General features: G+C 48.2%; 1 protein-coding gene across 2 annotated transcripts in view; it reads right to left on the reverse strand.

The window, feature by feature from the left end:
* The window catches only part of VPS13C (vacuolar protein sorting 13 homolog C), a 2,773,485-nt gene that overhangs the window by 809,911 nt on the left and 1,943,735 nt on the right, over positions 1–19,839 (reverse strand). For both annotated transcript variants that reach the window (XM_078680824.1, XM_078680823.1), the window contains exon 67: positions 8,501–8,641. In XM_078680824.1, the coding sequence (XP_078536950.1) occupies positions 8,501–8,641 (141 nt within the window). The remainder of the gene's footprint in view (positions 1–8,500; positions 8,642–19,839) is intronic.

Below are 19,839 nucleotides of genomic sequence, written 5' to 3' on the forward strand. Positions count from 1 at the left end.
GATGGTGAAATTAGCGGCCCCTGCCGCTAGGGAGCAGACTGTCTCCACAAGAGCTTTTACGAAGCTGCTGTCCGCCACAGGAGGTCTATAAATCAAGATGCCTGACAGCGAGAAGTGGGGATTGATCTTAATAGTATAACGGGCACTTTCACTGCCTTCAATACTAAGTCTGTAAAACACGCAAGTGTAGTGTGATTTAGTCAAGACCGCAATACCACCACCTCTTGACTGTCTATTAAGAAGGTGGATAGAGTAGCCTGCAGGGGTGGCCATGTTAGATATAGAAATCATATCATCCTGCATCCATGTTTCCGTGAGGAATATGATGTCAAGGGAATGGTCGATGATCAGGTCATGAATTTCTGCAAAGTGCTTGGGCAAGGATCTTACATTCAACTGTGCAATCAGGATTTCCTGTTGGTTTTGGGCCGGCCTAGATAGCAGAGGAATACTAAGTTTCGGCAAGGCATATCCACACCTACATACAGATTTACCTTGTAGGTGTTGAGGGGCAGTCCTCATCCAGGAAGACACTGAAGTGTTCAAGTCATGAAGCCGTGTACTTGAGTACACAAGTCTACTCCCCAATGAAATGCCAGGGTCCCTGGCGAGAGGCGACGTCCTGGCGCAGACGGGCTTCTCTTTGGCGCGTCTTCGGTGCGCCCTTCGTGCGCCCGCTGCGCACGTCCCCTGCGCTCTCGTGCCATTTCCGCCAATTATAGTGCCTGGGTGAGGTAAAGCGGAGCTACTAGACCGCTGACCCAAGATGGCGGTTCTATCTGGCACAGGCAGGAAGTGAGTGACTTACAATAGGGCTGTTCCCCGGAGTCTCCCTCCATAACAAACAGTCAACTAATGACTGGCGGTGGACCGAGGTGACTGCAGGGCGCCAAGTACACTCGAGGGGTGAGCAATATAAATGTATACAATACAAAATTATTCGAGCTGGGTGATGTTTAAAAAACTGAAGTACTCTCGCAAATGAAAATAAAAGTTTAAAAGCTGTCGTAGTTCGCTCAGAAGCTGCGCAGATACTCGAGGAGCAAAGTTCGTAAGCCTTCCCACTAGTCTGAGTCTTTTTCAATCAAAATTGTTGCGTCATGTATACAGTCTCTGCTACGTAATGAAATATTGCTGGATCAGGCCGGCTTTATCCCGTCACGATCCACCACACAAAACATAAGAACCATATTTACAATGTTACATCACTTAAATCCGGATCAGCCAGCTGCAGCTGCAGCTGCCTTGTTAGACGCCATGAAGGCTTTGATTCCGTTGAATGGCCATTTATGTTCACGGTGCTGTGCAGGATGGGGTTCCCTGAACCGTTCCTGTGCTGGATAGCGTTACTGTATACTGAGCCCAGTGCGCGCATTAGAGTTAACAGCTATACATCAGACCCAATTATTATATGTCGCGGAACAAGACAGGGTTGTCTGCTGTCCCCGCTCCTTTTCACAATAGCTTTAGAACCTTTGGCATGTAAAATCAGGCAGAACCATGTAGAATCCGCAATACAATTTCAGCTACGACCAGTTGCCATATCGATATATGCGGACTACATGGTCCTCTATACGCGACTCCCAGATCATAATGATCCCATTAATAAGAGAATATATTAAGTTTGAACAGTTCTCAGGTCTTAGCATCAACGGGGGCAAGTTTGTGGTAGTACCGCTAATGTCAATTACACAGCGACAGACTCTTGATTAACCTTTACAATGGCAGTCTGAGCCGGTGAAAGATCTTGGTATATGGATACACCGGGACCCTGGGGTGGTAATAAGAGAGAATTACAGCAGGCGATCTCCAAATTGGGGGCCAAGATAGAACGATGGATTAAACTACCACTATAATTGGCGGATAGGATCGCTATACAAAAATTGGTGGTGCTGCCGAGGGTTTTATATTTGTTCATGAATATACCAGTTTGTCTCACACAAGCAGTGTTTGCGCAACTGCGAACAGCCATGCTGAGACTGACCTGGGCGGGAAAACAGGCGAGAGTGGGCTGGAAGGTCCTGACTAGACCATACCTTCAGGGGGGCTTTGGAGCACCAGATCTACAATTATACTTTTACTGTGGGCAGGCACAATACGCTCACTATGGATTACACCCGCATGGTCATATACCGCACACAGCAGTAGAGCACGACAGTGTGCAATAAACCCCTCTGATCACTTTCTTCCCTGACCCAAGTCGAAATTCCCAAAAAGAGGTAATACACCCTGAATACTGCACATCACAGGCATGGCACACGTTGGCACAAAGAGCGCAGAAGCTTCCAATGTATGCACCAGCGTCTTAGCATGGTGCTAGAGAGGGAATAGGAGGGATGGCTTGTGATCTTTTGTGATATCGGGACTAATGAAGTGATGTCTGTGGGATAGACTGGGGGGTAAATAGTAGACACTCTGGCCTGCAGACGGTAAGCATTAGTGCTGTTCCAGGGCAATTCTATTGTAAGATACAAAGACGTGTGCCACACAGGACACTGAATGTTCAATCAATCAATCAATCATACCATTTGTATAGCGCACTACTCACCCGGGAGGGTCTCAAGGCGCTTGGGGAAGGGGTATGCTACTGCTCGAACAGCCAGGTCTTGAGTTGTCTCCTGAAGGCGAGATGGTCCTAGGTCAGCCGAAGGTGGATGGGGAGGGAGTTCCATGTCTTGGCAGCCAGGTAAGAGAAGGATCTTCCTCCGGCGGTCGCTCTTCGGATGCGTGGTACGGCTGCGAGGGCGAGGCTGGTGGACCGTAGCTGGCGGGTGGGCGTGTAGAAGGTCATGCGGTTGTTGAGGTACTTGGGGCCCAGGTCGTGGAGAGACTTGTGTGCGTGGGTGAGGAGCCGGAACGTGATCCCCTTGTCGACGGGGAGCCAGTGCAGGTTTCTCAGGTGGCTGGAGATGTGGCTGCATCGGGGGACATCCAGGATGAGTCGGGCAGAGGCGTTCTGGATGCGCTGGAGTCTTTTCTGTAGCTTGGCTGCGGTTCCGGCGTAGAGGGCGTTTCCGTAGTCCAGTCCGCTGGTGACGAGTGCCTGGGTGACTGTCTTCCTGGTCTCGGTCGGGATCCAGCGGAAGATCTTGCGAAGCATACGCGGGGTGTTGAAGCACGATGAGGAGACGGCGTTGACTTGTCTGGTCATCGAGAGGGAGGAGTCCAGGATGAAGCCCAGGTTGCGTGCGTGGTCGGTTGGCTTGGGTGCGGTGCCCAGGGCTGGGGGCCACCAGGAGTCGTCCCAGGTGGAGGGCGAAGATCCCAGGATGAGGACTTCCGTCTTGTCCGAGTTCAGTTTGAGGCGGCTGTCCTTCATCCACTCGGCGATGTCTTTCATCCCTTCGTGTAGGCAGGTTCTGGTGGTGTCGGGGTCTCTGGTGAGGGAGAGGATCAGCTGGGTGTCGTCGGCGTAGGAGATGATGTTGAGGTTGTGCTGGCATGCGATGGCTGCAAGAGGTCTCATGTAGACGTTGAACAGGGTGGGGCTGAGTGAAGATCCTTGTGGAACGCCGCAGATGACTTTGGTGGCCTCGGAGCGAAACGGGGGAGGCGGACTCTTTGTGTTCTTCCGGCGAGGAACGAGATGATCCACTCCAGTGCCTTCTCTTGGATACCGATATTGCTGAGGCGCTGGACTAGGGTGCGGTGGCAGACAGTGTCGAAAGCAGCGGAGAGGTCCAGGAGGATGAGGGCCACTGTTTCCCCCTTGTCGAGCAGGGTCCGGATGTCGTCGGTGGCTGCGATGAGGGCGGTCTCGGTGCTGTGGTTGGCTCTGAAGCCGGACTGCGAGGGGTCGAGGGATCCGTTCGTCTCGAGGAAGGCGGCAAGCTGTCTGTTGACGATCTTCTCGATGACTTTAGCAGGAAAAGGGAGGAGGGAGATGGGGGCGGAAGTTTTTGAGGTCGGTGGGGTCCGCTGTTGGTTTCTTCAGGAGGGCGCTGAGCTCGGCGTGCTTCCAGCTCTCCGGGAAGGTGGCGGTGTTGAAGGAGGTGTTGATGATGTTCCGGAGATGGGGTGCGATGGTGGAGTCGGCGTTGTTGAAGACGTGGTGTGGGCAGGGGTCAGTCGGTGATCCGGAGTGGATGGTGTTCATCGTGCGGGCTGTGTCGTCGGTGGTCACCGTGGTCCAGGTGTGGAGGGTGGCGCTGGGGTGCGTTGGTTCTGTGGTTGGGTGCGTGGATGGTGCGCCGAAGCTGTTGTGGATGTCGGCGATCTTGCGGTGGAAGAACGAGGCGAGGGAGTCGCAGAGGTCTTGTGACGGAGTGATGTCGTTGTTGCCGGTGCTGGGGTTGGAGAACTCCTTGACGATGCTGAAGAGTTCCTTGTTGTCGTGGGTGTTGTTGTCCAGTCGTTCCTTCAGGGATTTCTTCTTTGTGGTGCGGATAAGCTGGTGGTGCTTGCGGGTAGCGTGTTTGAGGGCGGTCATGTTGTCGGTGGTCCGGTCGAGGAGCCAGGCTTTCTCGAGGGTGCGGCAGGTCTTCTTGGAGTCCTTGAGTTCGTCGGTGAACTAGGATGCCTTCTTGCTTCTGGGTCTGCTGGGAGGGTTCTTCAGTGGTGCGAGGTCGTCAGCGCAGCCGGTCAGCCACTGTGTGAAGTCCCGGGCTGCTTCGTTGGGGTCCGTTGTGCTGGCGGGTGGGTTCTGGCTGAGAGAGGTGGTGAGCTGCTCGCAGGTGATCTTACTCCAGCTTCTGTGGGGAATCTGAAGCGGGTGGTGGTGGGTCGTGGTTCTTCTGAAGCCGAAGTGGACGCAGCTGAGGTCGGTCCAGTGGAGTCTGGTGGAGTGGCTGAAGGTGATGCGCTTGCTGGATGAGAAGACGGGATCAAGCGTGTGGCCGGCGTAGTGGGTGGGGGTGTTGACCAGTTGCTTGAGTCCGAGGTTGGCGAGGTTGTCCAGCAGGGCGGCGGTGTTGCGGTCCTTGTTGTTAAAAGGTGTACTATAAAGTTGTCTACTGCGATAGACTGATGATACCGTGTAATCATATAATCTTCTTATGCTGATCAGAATATATGAAACAATTTAAAACAAAAGTTATTCTCTTCTTAATCAGGAACCTTGATGAAACATAAGTTGAACTGCCTTTAATCATCTTGCATTTCCGCTGTGAATCTTAAACATACTCAGTGTCAGAGATCTGTTGTTTAACTGCCTTCACAAGCTAGACTCGTATCAAACTTGTCTTCTCAATTCTCTAGTTGTGTTTTTACTTACAATTGATTGGGTATAGATGTGTTTGTACGCCTTACGTTTATACAACGTTGTGTTCACCATTTGCCCAACTGTGATAAGGTTGAGACACTTGCCCACAGCAGACAGTAGGGGGTTACATCTTTTTTAAATAAATGTTGGGACCTGAAGTGTGAGATCTGTAACTGGTGCCTCTGAATTCAGGGTACCATCACAGTAAACCTTCAACATGTGTGCCTCCTTTCGTGTAATTTCAGACTCGGGGCTCAGATTCCAGGATCTACAGTTACAGAGCAGCAGTTCGAAGGGAACATCAGGAGAAAACAGACGGTACGTACCAATGATGTGCTAGTGGTTTTTCTTTGATTTGATCAATGAGCTTAATACCTTATGTGCACTTTTATGTAAAGCAAATATGAGTCAATCTACTTCGGGTTTTAGAGAGTCCAGGTGTGTTAGGTAGCTGCCCCCTTTTTTTTTTTTTTTAAGAACCTTTATTTGTTACTTCAAGTAAATACAAGCATGGGCCTACAACCACCCCGGCCGGCCGCTAATCAAGTCATAATTACAAACAATCAATATAGAAAAATACAGCAGCCCGAAAATCGGGGTCTGATAAGTGTCCAGGATATAACGTGTATTCGTGCGTAGTGTGCAAGAGTCAGGATTCAAGAAGGTTCATTTTATAATAAAGAAAAACTCAAAATCGATGTCGTACAGTCATACATGGTCCTACAATAGCAAACATGAATCAGGAAATCCGCAAATAGTGTTAATACATTTGAAATATTAGGGGTAAGGCATACGAGTCAGGATAAACGTAAAGACAAACACGTGTTACAGCGAGCTGCACCCCACCCCTCAGAACGAAACATACTGCGGGTAACATGAAAAACGTCAACATCAAAAAAGAAGAAAGACAAAGGGCCATAGAAACAAAGAAAGGACAGATTGACAAACCCCATCCTCCACCCCCCCACCCTGCACCCCTGCAGAAGGCTACGGCCTATCCCTTCCCAGCAGTGTGCCTGTCGCCCTAAATAAGAGACCCGAAATATAGAAAAAGAGAAAAAATGTGGGGAAGGACCAACGATCAAGCCACCCGACTCCCTCCCCACCACCGCGCGCAGTAAACATCCTAAAAGCAAGATCAGGATAGCAACGGAAAAACAATAATCACCGATAGCAAAATCAATATCGTCTCCGCTGAGTGTCCCACAAATCACCGTCAGCCAACAATAAGGTCCACCTCATCATAGACAGTTTCACCCCTGGCCTTTTCTATCAGTAGTACCAGCATATGTCCACTTATCAATCAGCATACAGAGCAGCGTGGAGGGTCCGAGTGATCCAGGCGGACCGGGCAATGTTATTACTCCATGGAACTTCAGCCACCAAAACCCAGCCGAATATGCATGGCGGAAATCCGACTGCGCCAATATTGACTCCGGGAACATCCTCCAGTCCGAACACAGTCTCACCATCCAAGGAGAGAGAGTCACACCTTCCGGTGAGCGCCGAGACGCCGCCGGGGCAGTCCAAACCATAGATCGACGTTGTTTCCCCAGCTGCCGAATAAAGAAGTGCGTCGACAAGTCACTCACGTGTAGAACAGATCTGTCCAAAGCGATCTCATGAACCGGGTCTTCCAGCTTCTCGACGAACATAGGCGTAGCTGGAGCACTCATCACTGACGCAGAGGCGGGTACATCGGCTCTTCCTTGAGATCGAGTCATGCCCGTGTGGAACGGTGGGACAACAATGGCGGCCATCCTTCTCCCCAGATCCAGGGCGTCCCGGATCAGGGTCATATGCAGGGTTGGTAACGCAGTCAGGATATCTCTGGACGTGGGTTCTTTCTCTTGTCGCCAGGCCCCAGGGCTCTCACGCACAGTAGCTTCTCTGCCTGGGTATGGTGTGCGTACGAGGGCGCCATCTGCCATCTTAGCTGATCCGGCCTCGTCCATCTCTATCTCACCTCGGGACCGGGCCTAACACCAGGGAGCAACAGGAATCACCATGAGGATCCCGAAAGTCAAGGCAGGCTTTCCAGCGGAGGGCCAACAAAGGGCTAAACAAAATCTCCGCCGCTCCCCGGGAGCCGCTCACCGATTCCGGGAGAAGTCAATAATCATGCCCGGACACAGCACTGGAAAGGGGGCCAAGTACCATGCACACACCACGATCCTGCTTTACCGCACGCCCCGCAAGGCACTCCGCTAGGTGGACTGTGTCGACACTGTCGCCATCAGCCAATCAAGTCTCCGGTTCCCTCCGGCCGCCTCTTCACCTCCACCAGAGGCCGCTGTTGTTGCAGTTGCGGCCGGCTGCTCTCCTCACTCGACACCCCGGTCCCAGCTCTGTGAAGGCCGCAAAACAGTCGGGGACATTTCCACGGGTCTGCCGCAAGTAAAAGCCTCAGGAATAAACGGTCAGTAAAAGTTGTCCTTCGCCTACTTAAATATGCCGTTACGGCCCAGGATAGTTGCCAGGATGTATGCGCGGGGTGAGAAGGCTCACGGAGCCGAGCGTTTATGCAGCCATCTCGATCGCCATTTTGGCTCCTCCCCAGCTGCCCCTTTTTTGCAGCAGGGCCCTAGGTAGATGTATGAGGGTAGAACATTAAAAATGTGGTCATTTAAATGCCAATTCTCATTCTTTAGTCAATTTATTCTGAAGATGACTACATTTGATTTTCCTGCATTTATCACTAAGTTGTTAGCTCAGGACATCGGGAAAACGTTTTAGGCCTGTAAGTGATCAGTCTAATAGCACTGGATTGTTGGCATACTGCATTGTTAATACAGCATCCCCAGTCACGTACAGATCAAGTAGTATTCAGTTTCATGGCGTGTGGTTTGCACATTTTGTATATCGGCCCATGAATTCCTGAGTTGTATTAACAACTAACAATAAATTGCCTAATTATGTCATAATTTGTTTGAATTACTGTTTTATCCTATAACAACATTTTGGACACATGAGAAAAATGATTTATTCAGGTGTTGGTCAAGAGGAACTGGGAGAGAGTATCAAGGGACCCTTTTATGATGGTTTAACAGTTTTGCAACAAACGCAATAGCAATTGGCTAACTCTACTTCTTAGTGTGTTCTAATGTGTGAAGAAATATGTTCCTTCTTTGGAAGGACCCAGGTGAAGCATTAATAAATTAAATAAAACTACTTATAATATCATTTTTGTATACATTTGGAAATGCATGATCTGTTGCAAATTAATAAGAAATACAGTTTGCAGTATAGCCACTTTGCAACGAGTAAACATCATAGCTATAAATACATAATTATAATCACCTGGAGCCAATACAACTGGGCCCGTAAGCTTCTTTGGTGGGGAGACTGCTTGAACTCAATCTGGATGCCAGATAGAAAGTTCCGTCTAATGGCACACTTGACAGGAACACGCATGCACATCGGAGTTCGGCTAAAATTGACCTACAAACATACATAAAGGTACATATTTTTGTAAAATTTTCATCAGCTATTGTTCAGCGCTCTGCTGCTTCTTAGCAAGGTTAGAGCTACACATATTGTAAAAACATAATATCCATCATGGTTACATACGAACATAGATTGCAAGGAGACTGATGGTAGTATAATCATAAGGGCATGCAGATGGGACAAACGTCTCCAGATTTAAACTTTTCAATGTGCCTCCAAAGGCCTCAGTATGACAGTTAATATGTTATACAGAGGAACAAAGTGTGCTAATGTTTTATTTCCGCATGAGCATATTCTGCCATAGATTGCCATCAGCTGAGATACTGTGTATGAACATGTAGACTTCACAAGTATCTCCTGCAATAGTACTGATAAAAAAATTCTGACAGCAAAAGTATTTAACATACATTAATATCAATATAGCAACGCCAATACAAAACTGTAAAAATAACTTTCAATGCCTGCCAAAATCGTTTCCAGCATAGTGTACAACTGACACAAATGACTATTTCGACTCCAGTCCAATAACTTTTGGAGGTAACAAGTTGCTCATGGCAATAGTTACAAGCTGTGGGAAAGTGCATCTTTTGGACATGGTTAGCCCACACATTTTGCCTGAAAAATGTTGTGATTTCGACTGGAAGTGCACATGGTCCCTGCCAACTAGGGCCTTTGAGCCAGAAGCTCTTTCCTTAAACTGCAACTTTTGCTTCTCAATTGGTTACAACTTCAGTACTCCTTGTGTAAGTCCCTAGTAAATGGTACCCCTGGTATCTAGGGCGTTGGCTCTGAAGAGGGACCCCAAAAGTAGCAGTACAAATTGTGCGAACCTAGGGTCCCCTCACCAAGGCCATGCACCCTGCCATCGCAGACTGTGTGCCATGGTGCAGACAACACCGAAGACTCAACATGGCACACATCCCTATGAGCCATGCCCACAGACACTGCAAGGGATATAGCTAAGATACCCCTCTGGCAGGCCTTATAGTTCTAAGGCAGGGTGCACTATATCTCCTGTGAGGACACAGCTGCATGAGTTGATATGTTCCAGCAATATCCATGTTGATTCTTGGATACTGCAAGTGAACAGGGAAGCCATAGATGGTACATGTGCTGGACACTCGTCATTTTGAGTTCCTCAGCTGCATGATGGCTGCAGGGTATTAGGGGTTGTTTGTCCCAAACATCTTGTCTTAATAAACCTGCACTGATTCCAGTGTCACATTTATTAAAAACTGACCAGAGAGGACCCCTTAGAGGGGTCCCCTGAAACCCACCAACCCTTAGTGTGGTCAGCGACTGATCTAAGCCAGCATGTCACCACCAGACAGAGTTCTGACCTCATGGTGTGAGCACCAGCATACTCAGAGATAGAGAACAAAGCCTGTCCTGGGCGGAGGTGTTCACATCTTCCCCAGTTCAAGAAAAGCCATCTGTGGCGGGAAGCTTCAAAGGCCTTGCCGCCTTTGAAAAGCAACCCCAGCCTCTCCTGATAGAAGATATTTATTATTTAGGTGGCATTTCCAGAACGTTAACTTAGATTCCATAGACACAAGAAGAAGACAAACAAAGAAACACTGTTGGACTAAGAACTGCAGACCTCGTGGTGAACTTTCCTGCCTGCCACCAAAGAACTCAACAATCGCCATCCTTCAGCTAGTCTCGTGTAGGAATCTTGCTCTGGTATTTACTATACCAGAGAAAGCTATAGTGTGCACAGAGTCCAGTGGATCCCCAGAGGCTTTACTGAGGCTAAAGTAGGTCATATCTTACTCTATTTTGTAGTAGTGTAGTTGAGCAGTCAGGCTTATCAGAGGTCTGTGTTAAGCATTTGCGGTTCACACTCAAGCAAGAAATGATTACACACACTCAAAAATTGAATCCATGACCAATTGTATTGCATAAAAATATTACTGTGTTACTTCTATTTCTAGAACAAGAGTAACTCAGTTGCAGGTAGGTACCAATTTCAAAATAGCAACACTTTTAAGGTACAATAGGATTTGTGTTACAAAGGCAATAGAAATACTTTACAGTCATATTGAAATACTTTTGTGGTGTCAATCAACAATAGCAATCCTTTGGGAGGAAAACAGTGACGCACATTTACCTGTAAGTACTCAGCTTACACAACCAGTCTTTGGGGTTTTTGACTAACACAGGGTAAGGGTCAGATCAAGGTAGGTATTTCACCACCAGTGACACGGGGTGGCCGGGTGCAGAGGGCAGTGGGCCCAATGTAAGTCAAAGGAGACCGGGGCACCCACAAGAGGTGCTGGTTGCATGCAGATAACCGCGGCTTTAGTGGATAGGCCCTAGGGGTTAAAGCAAACAAAGCAAAGGGTGCCACAAGGGAGCACCAAACATACACCACCTGTGGCACAGGGGCGGCCATGTGATCAGACCAATTCAGCATCGGGCACCCATTGCAAGTAAAGGGGAATCTCGGTCTCACAAAGAGGCTGCAGGCTCTGACCAGGAGGCTGGGCGAAGGTGACGAACAGCTGGGCAGGTAAGTAGAGGTGCCAGTAGACGCCTGGGCACCATTGGCTGAGCTCCTCAAAGTCGGGGGTCTGAGGATGCCGGGGTACCTGTAGGTGTTGGAATTTCTTTGTCGGAGCCGGACGAAGTTGGGGGGACCCTTCAAGGTGAGGCTGTAGGCTGCTTTGTGTTGTCCAGGTCAGCCACTAATGGAGTCGAGGTCTGGATCTCTGAGGAGACTTCAAAGGACAAGCGAGCCACTCAGACTCAGGCCATGGGCATTGGGTGCAGAGTGGGCACGAGTCACGGTTCCAGCTGAGTTCTTAGAGTTGGTTTCTTGTGGACAGGGCGCTGTCCTCTGGAGATCTGTTCTTTGTTGAAGAGCAGGCTGTCTTCCTCATGTTCTGAAAGTCGTTGGCCACAGGAAAGGCGTTATCTTCTTTGCAGAGTCTTTAAAGTGGGAGACAGGCCGGTAGAGCAGGGACAAATCAGTAGTCATCTTCAGGCTTTGCTGTAAGGCATCAACTTTCGTCCTCCGAGTTCTTAGGTTGCATGAGTCTGAGGATCAAAGTTCAGGAGTGCTCCTAAATACTTAATTTAGTGGTGTTATTAGCACTGGCAGGTAGTAGCCAATGGGCTACTTACTTTTAGGGTGACTACATCCTTTGTATGTCCCTCCCTTTGGGGAGGGGGCATCCCTAACCTGATTGGTCAAAATCCTTCCATTCAAGATGGAGGTTTTGCTAAGGAGGGGGTCACCTCGGAACAGGGTACCTTAAGGGTGCTCCTGGCTGAGAGAAGACGCATTTCTCTTGCTCACTAATTTTACTGCTGACCTTGCCGCCAAAAGTGGGGCTTGGTCAGGAGGGCAGTCATCTCCACTGGCTGGAGTGGCCCTGGCTGGCATAAAGGGCAAGACTTCTTTGTGCTGTTCCTACTTGGGGGTAGGTTAGAAGTAACTCCACCCAAAGCAGCCTTTGTTTCTGACCCACAAAAGCACAAGGGCTCCCACCTCAGAGGAGTCAGAAACATGCTTGAGTCTGGTAGGCTGGTGTAGAGCTGTCAGCTGCACATTAGAGAGTTAGTTGTTTTTCCGGGGGTATCTTAGAGATGCTTTCTGAGTGCATTTTGTAATAAATCTAACACTGGCATCAGTGTGTATTTTGTTATCCTAAGAAGTTTAATTCCAAACTTTTTTGCCTTTAGTAAAGCCATCATGGAGCTGCGGAGTTCGTAATGACAAACTCCCAGCCCCTGTATTTAATATGGCTTCACTGCACTTACAATGTCTGAGAATGGACTCAGACACTGCAGGGGCATATTGCTCATGCACCTAAGCCCTCACCTGCTGTATAGTGTACACTGCCTTAGTGCTGTGAGGCCTGCTAGAGGGCCGACACACCTATGCCACAGCCAATGATTGGAAGGCATGGCACACAGGGATGTGTGCATGTTGACTCTTATGTTTTGCCTGCACCAAGACACAATGTCTGCAATGGCAGTGTATATGTGTTAGGTAAGGGGTCTCCAAGGATAGTACAATACATGCCACAGCCGTTAGAGACCCTCTCTGGTCAAAAGGCCCTTGGTAGCACTGGTACCTTAAACAACGGGCTTACATGTGGGCCAGAGGTGTGCCAATTGTAGAAACAAAGGTAACGTTTTCGTGAAAGAACACAGGCACTGTGAATCGGATTGGCAGGGACCCAGTGCACACTCAGTCAAAGTGAATCAGAATCAGGCAAAAAGTGGGGGGTAACATGCAAAAAGGGGCACTTTCCTAGATTGCATCACTGTGTGGCCTCCACAAGGTCAGGAGGATCAGCAGCACTTCGTGAATCACTGAAGAACTCACCTCTGCAGTCACAGGTAACAAAAACAACAAAGTCCGATCCAGCGACGCACAGGTCCCCAGCCCGACCAACGCCTCTGAGTACCAGAGAGAGGTATACCTGCTCTAGAGCGTCAGCTCAGCCTCTGCACCAAATCTTGAGGCCCCAGGACTGACTGGAGCTGAAAGGCACGAATACCCAAGGTACCGGTCCCCTTGCTGCAAAAACCTACAACCCCGAGTCCAAGAAGACTCCAACTCTACAGCAAGCCAGAACTCAACGAGGGACATCAGGACTGCAGAGACCCTCCTCGGTAGTGGCCCAGCAGCTTCAGAATCGTCGCTCCAAGGTGCCAACCCCAGACCATGACGTGCATCTTTGCACACTGTGCCCCACTGCACATCTTCAATGCACCCAGCCGCCCGGCCGGGAAATCTTCATTCCAGCTGTGGTCCCCTGGTCCCAGAGCCCTGACAACCCCTACTCACCCTTGAGAGCCCCTGGACTTGCCTGCAAGTCCCCCTTGGATTTGCTTTTATGGGTTGAGCCTTTCCTTCGTAGTGCACCAGCTACAAAGTCCCTTTGTTCCGCGTTTCCCACGAAATGTAATGTAATGTAATGTGGGTTTTTATAGAGCGCGTGTTTGCCTTGGAGTCTTAGTGCTAGCTGCCCAGTGACTGAAGGAGTCGGGCTAGTTGGCTAAATTTAGTGAGCGAACAGCCATGTCTTCAATGCCTTTCTGAACATTAACAGATTGGTTTGTTTCTTGAGATTAATGGGCATCATGTTCCACAGTTTTGGGGCCAGATGTAGAAAACTTCTACCACCCTACTTTAATGTTTTCTTGGAAACACCAGCAGAGAGGCGGTTACACATCTAAGATCTCGTTGAGGTGCGATATGTGAGTGAAGGTAGGCTGAGCCAGCCCACTACAGACTCTTATGCAGAATACACCTAGATTCAAAATTAATCCTTGCCTGGACTGGTAACCAATGCAGGTCTCGAATAACGTGGCTTACAGGGGTAAACTTTGTAATTTTAAGAAGCAAACGTGCTGCTGCATTTTGTAGCATCTGTAATTTGCATTTCACGCTCTTCTTCCAGATGTGGGGACGATCTTTCACCTATAATGCCACCCTCTGGAACTCCCTCCCACTTTCTCTTTGACAGGAGCCCAATCTGCTGGCCTTCTGAAGACTCCTAAAAACATGGATCTTTAGGAACCGCACTTAACTCTCTCCTGCCCGACCACTGGCAGTGCCTGTCTGTAGCGCTGGTAGGGCTCAGGGTAGCCATGGCGCTTTACAAATTTCAATTAATTCTTTCATTCATTTCATTTATTCTTTGCTCCCAAATAGAGAGCGTTACAATAATCAATTTTAGACAGTATCAAGGCCGTAATAACTGTCTTTTTGAGCGCCTTGGGATAAACAGCAAGATCTTTCTAAGGACTTTTAAAGTAAAAAAAAGCCGGAGGAAGTAGTGTTGTTAACCTGTTCAGATAGAGAGCAGGTCATCTATCTTTTTTTTTTTGTATTTATTTTTATTGAGCCTTTTAAAGCAAATAGTAACAGTACATTCAAACAGGCCAGTGCAATAGGAATCGATATCGGGTGCATCCAAACACAGCATCAAAAATATACATATAGTCGCATATAGCCGCATGTATGAGTCACAGGGCATAAAACAAGAATAACAGTGCTGCACATATCCCCACCTTTAGAAGGCATCAAGTACATTTGTGCAACCCACTTACATCCTCCTTGATCTTCTTTGAAGCAGTCACATTGCAAGTTTATCATACCAAGTGAATAGGTACATTGGACAAGGGCGGGGCATTACCGAATCACGTCTCGGGTGCGGTCTGAGCATTCACCCCATCTGTCTCTCCAGTCTGAGGCTGAGATACTCGAATCCAGGTTAAAAATGGCTCCCATATATCTTGGGGTCTGGAAGAGGGAGGGATTAGTTCCCAAAACGTACTTAACTGCGTGTGCCCATAGGTAACATCTCTAACCCACTCTCTTATGGAGGGCACCCTCCTCCTGCCCCAATGGAGTGCAACCTGCCTCCTTGCAAGCAATAGGAGAAGGGCATGTAACTTACGGAGTTTAGGGGGCGTCTTTTACATAGCTCAGCAAACCAATAACAGGAGACGGAGCCAGTGTTAGTCCCACAATGCTGTTCACTGTCTCGAAAACCAAAACCCAGAAGTCAGCTATCCCAGGACAGTCCCATGCGACATGTAAGAATGTGGCTTGGGAATAACCACAGCGCCAGCACTTATCATTCTAACGGACACCCATATGGTGGAGGCTCACTGGGGTTCTGTAATATCTATGCAGGTATTTGAAATGTATCAGCCTCAATTTGTAATTCGGGGAAAGTTTGGTGAGCTGTCCACAACAATATTCCAATTGAGCTTCAGTTAACGAGCCCTCCAATTCGTCATTCCAGTGTCTGAATGAATTCGGTGTCACCACTGGGGCAGTGTTTTGCATGTGGGTGTATAGGCGTGTTATAAGTTTACGGGGAATTAGACTTTAGCAAGTTCTCCAATGCAGGCAAGGATGGTGGCGCTCTCGGGAAATCCCTCCAGAGGGCCCTACATGCAGTGCGGATACTGTGCTATAGAAAAACCTCAGTGAACGGCACTGCCTGCCCCTCAGGTGCTTCAGGGGGGGTCTAAATTCGTCATCTGGGTACTGGTCTGCAAAGGTCTGGAGGTGCATCTTTAGGGCCAACTTTTTACTCATACTATCCTGTATGCAAGGCAGCAGTGGATTTTGCAGCAGTGGAATGGAGGGAGCATATAGCAACAGGATCCCAGCTCTTTTTCGCAACTCCTCCCATGCCCAGCACAGCGTTCCAGCAGAATCTATGCCTCCATGGGGCCGGCTCGCCTTTTGATAAAGTCTCTACCGCCACATGCGGCTGGAAAGGGTCGGGTGTGTCTAAAAATGTAGAAATTGTGCTTGTGCGCACAGCGCATATAACTGCATATTGGGAGCCCCTAAATCGTCCTGCCATAGCGGGAGTGTCAGTAGGTCCCAAGAGACTCTGACCTGTCCTCCCGCCCACGCCAAAGTGAGCAGGTGCGACTTAAGAGTATTGAAAAAGTGCCGGGTAAGCGGGATTAGAATATTAAAAAATAAGTATAGGAATTTTGGCAAGATAATCATTTTAACCAGGGCTATCTTGCCAGCCAGTGACAGCAGCAGTTTGGCCCAGGTTGCTACCTTCTCCTCCAGCCATATCATGGCCCTGCCATAATTCAGTCTCCACACCTCCTGCGTGTCCCGGCTAATCCAGACGTCCAAGTATTTAACCTCATCGGGCTCCCACCACAAGGGAAATTCCAACATTACCCAGGGAGTGCCATCTGTGAGCGGGAAGATCACTGATTTGGCCCAATTGATAAACACACCAGAAAGCCCACCAAAGCGGATAAACTCCCTCATCAAGGGATCTAGATTCTCCTCGGGGTTTACAATATAGACTGACGTCATCTGCATGCAGGTCATCACTCTTAATCCCGAGGTTTTTTACTTGTTTAACAGGTTGAGGGCAGGGTCCTGCTACTTCCGGCCACCAGGTAGATTGCCAGATGGAAGTATCTCTTCCAAACATGACCACTTCAGTTTTTTCGGTGTTTAATTTTTAACAGTTGTCCAACATCTAGGAAAAGATGTGCCTCATGCAATTGCTAAAATTAACTGCCACTTCTTAAGGTTTGGATGCTAAGGAGACAACTATTTGTGTGCCGTCAGTGTAGCATATCACTTTAAAACCATGGGACCGTATGAGTCTGGCTAGTGGGGTAACAAACGTTGAAAAAGTGATGATCCCAGGGGAACTCCACACGGCAATGTGTAGGGATGCGATTTATTTTCTTCCATGGAAATGGATTGCTCTCTACTAGTTAGGTATGCCCGGAGAGTATCAGATGCTTTGTTCACAATCCCTATTTCGGGCAGGTGCTGAATGAGAATGTGGTGTTCAACCATATCGAATGCGACCGATAAGTCGAGCAAGATCAGTATGGCCTTCCCCCTCCATCAAGTTGAATGCGTATATCCGCAATACCAGCAATCAGTGCAGATTCTGTGCTTTGATGTGGACGGAAACCGTGTTGCGCTGAGTCAAGTTTGTCATTGGATAAAAGTTCCTCATTGAGGGCTCTTTCCAAAATTTTGGAAGAAAATGATAGACATCAAATAGGCAAGTATTTGCTGACCTCGGTAGGGTCTAAGGGTGGCTTTTTTAGTATGGGTCTGACCAGGGATTTTTTTCCATGTGTTGGGGAAAAAGTTATTGAGAAGGGGTGTTAATCTATTCCCAATTATGGTAGGTGTCATATGAAAGACTATGGCTGGACAGGGATCCAAAGGGGACCCAGACTTAGTTGAGAAAATCAGCTTTTCTACCCTGTCTGAGGCTAGAGCGTGGAATTCATGTAGGAAGACCGCCGTGGTTTCCTTATCGTCATTGGGTATTTGGGCTTTTGTTTCGGTTTTGTTGTCGGAGAACTCCTCAAAATTCTTTAACTACTTTATCCTGAAAGAAATATGCCAGTTTATTGCAGAACTGTCTAGTAGGGTTAATTTGTTTGCTTTTACTGAAACTAACTAGATTAGAAACCGTTTTAAAGAGTTCTTGGCCGTGTTCTTGGAGGCCATGATTTTCTCAGTAAAGAAACTAGTTTTTGATTGGACTGTTGCTTCCTTATACTTAGCTAGTGCCTGATTATGCTGCGTTTTATCCATATCGGAGTTGTTTCTCCTCCAGATTAGTTTCTTAGCTCTACACTTCCTCTTTATTTCTTTTAAGTTGGCAGTGTACCATGGGGTTGATGGTGCACTTTTGCCGATATATTTAAGAGTTTCTGGCGCTAACCTCTGCGCAGCTTGATCGATCCAGTTATTAAAATGTAGGGCTGCTGTATCTGGATCGGCAACTATATGGAGATCATGGGCTTGCAAAGTAGTTTTAAGATCAGCGGTTTTTGTTTGCTTCCAAAGGCGTACTCCGCCTGATTTATTTTTCCCATGTTCTCTGGTGAATGGTTCAGTCAAAGATATATCAAAGAATATAGCTTTATGGTCTTTCCAAATTACTGGCAACGTGCTTCTAAATTTTATTTGTGGGTGGTTTGTAAAAATACCATCCAGAGTATGATTTCCTTTGTGTGTAGACTCTGTGACTATTTGTTTAAAACTTAAACTATTGAGCAGATCGATTAAATTGTTTGTATCTCGGCTGTCACTGGACTCTAAATGAAAATTGAGATCCCCAAGTATGGAAAATTGGAGTATTCCAAACAAGACTCCATGGCTGTTCTAGGGTCTGGTGGTCTGTAAATTAGTAGACCATTGAGAAAACATGTATTAATACATTTGAATGGGAAATGAATGGCTTCCTCTTAGTTGGGGGAAGTCAGAAAAGGTGACTTTAATATGGGAGCGGTATACAATTTTATTTATTTATTATTTGAATTTGTTAGGCATGGCAGCTACCCAAAAAGGGTTTCCCGGTGTCGAAAACGGACAGAGAGCAAAAAACAGTAGGCAGTAAGGAAGTGAATTGGGCTATTGATTGAATAGCCATGTCTTAAGAGCTCAGCAGAAATGAATGTAAACAGTTTCCTTACGGATGGCCAGGGGAAGTATTCCAGAGAAGAGGGCCTAAATAGGAAAAAGATCTTCCCCTCCATCCTGGTGAGTTTAACTCTGGGCACCACAAAAGTGCACTTGTTGAACAAGTTACTTACCTTCGGTAACGATATATCTGTAAGAAACATTAGTTAGTATTAGATTCCTTATCTTAGAATATCCCCAGGCGTCAGACTGGATCCGGAAATGTTTGCGTAGCAGTACCCTTGCGCGTCGGTAGGCATCGTCTGCGGCTCTGCGTCCGTCGTCGGCGCCATGATGATGTCGTCGGAGTACTTAGACGCCGCCTCCGCGTGCTGACGTCAGTTCTTAGACACAGCTTTTCCGCGCCAGAAACTCAGAGCCATGTTAAAAATCAACACTGGTGCCATTGATACTAGGGCCCTGAAAGGGGATGAACTTAACCCTAGATATCGGTTCGCAGAACGGGGAGGATGGGTGGGGCGGTAAGGAATCTAATACTAACTACTGTTTCTTACAGATATATCAATACCGAAGGTAAGTAACTTGTTCATCTGAAAGAAACAGGTTAGTATTAGATTCCTTACCATAGAATAGATACCCCAGCAATACCAACCCCGGTGGTGGGTCTGCGAACCAATAATCACACCAGAAAGTCCTGGATGACGGAAAGGCCAAAGAAGCCATCCCTCCGGACTTGGCTGTCCAGGCAGTAGTCTTGCAAACGTGTTTAGCAATGCCCACGTAGCTGCCTGACAGATGTCCTGCAAGGGGACCCCCCGGCCCAGGGCAGTGCTAGCCGCCGTGTCCCGAGTGGAATGGGCCCTCAGCCCAACAGGAGGCTCCTTCCTCGCCAAGGAGTAACATGCCTTGATACACAAGACGACCCACCGAGAGATGGTCCTCTTGTGCATCGCCCGTCCCTTCTTAGCGGCCACGTAACCAAGAGAGTTGGTCATCCACCCGGAACTGGCGTTTGCGATCTAGGTAAAACGAAATCGCACGTTTTGGATCCAGACGGTGGAGCCGCTCTTCCTCTTTAGAGGGATGCGGTGCCGGAAAGAAGGTGGGCAAGGTGATAGACTGCCCAATATGGAAGGCCGTGACAACCTTGGGCAGGAAAGATGGCTTAGTCCGCAACACAACCTTGTCCGGATGGACAGAAAGGAAAGGGGGTGAACATGAAAGAGCCTGGAGCTCACTCACTCTCCTGGCAGAGGTGAAGGCAACCAGTAAAGCAGTCTTC

The sequence above is a fragment of the Lissotriton helveticus genome, chromosome 3_1, assembly GCF_964261635.1.
Source record: "Lissotriton helveticus chromosome 3_1, aLisHel1.1, whole genome shotgun sequence".
Taxonomy (NCBI): Eukaryota; Metazoa; Chordata; class Amphibia; order Caudata; family Salamandridae; genus Lissotriton; species Lissotriton helveticus.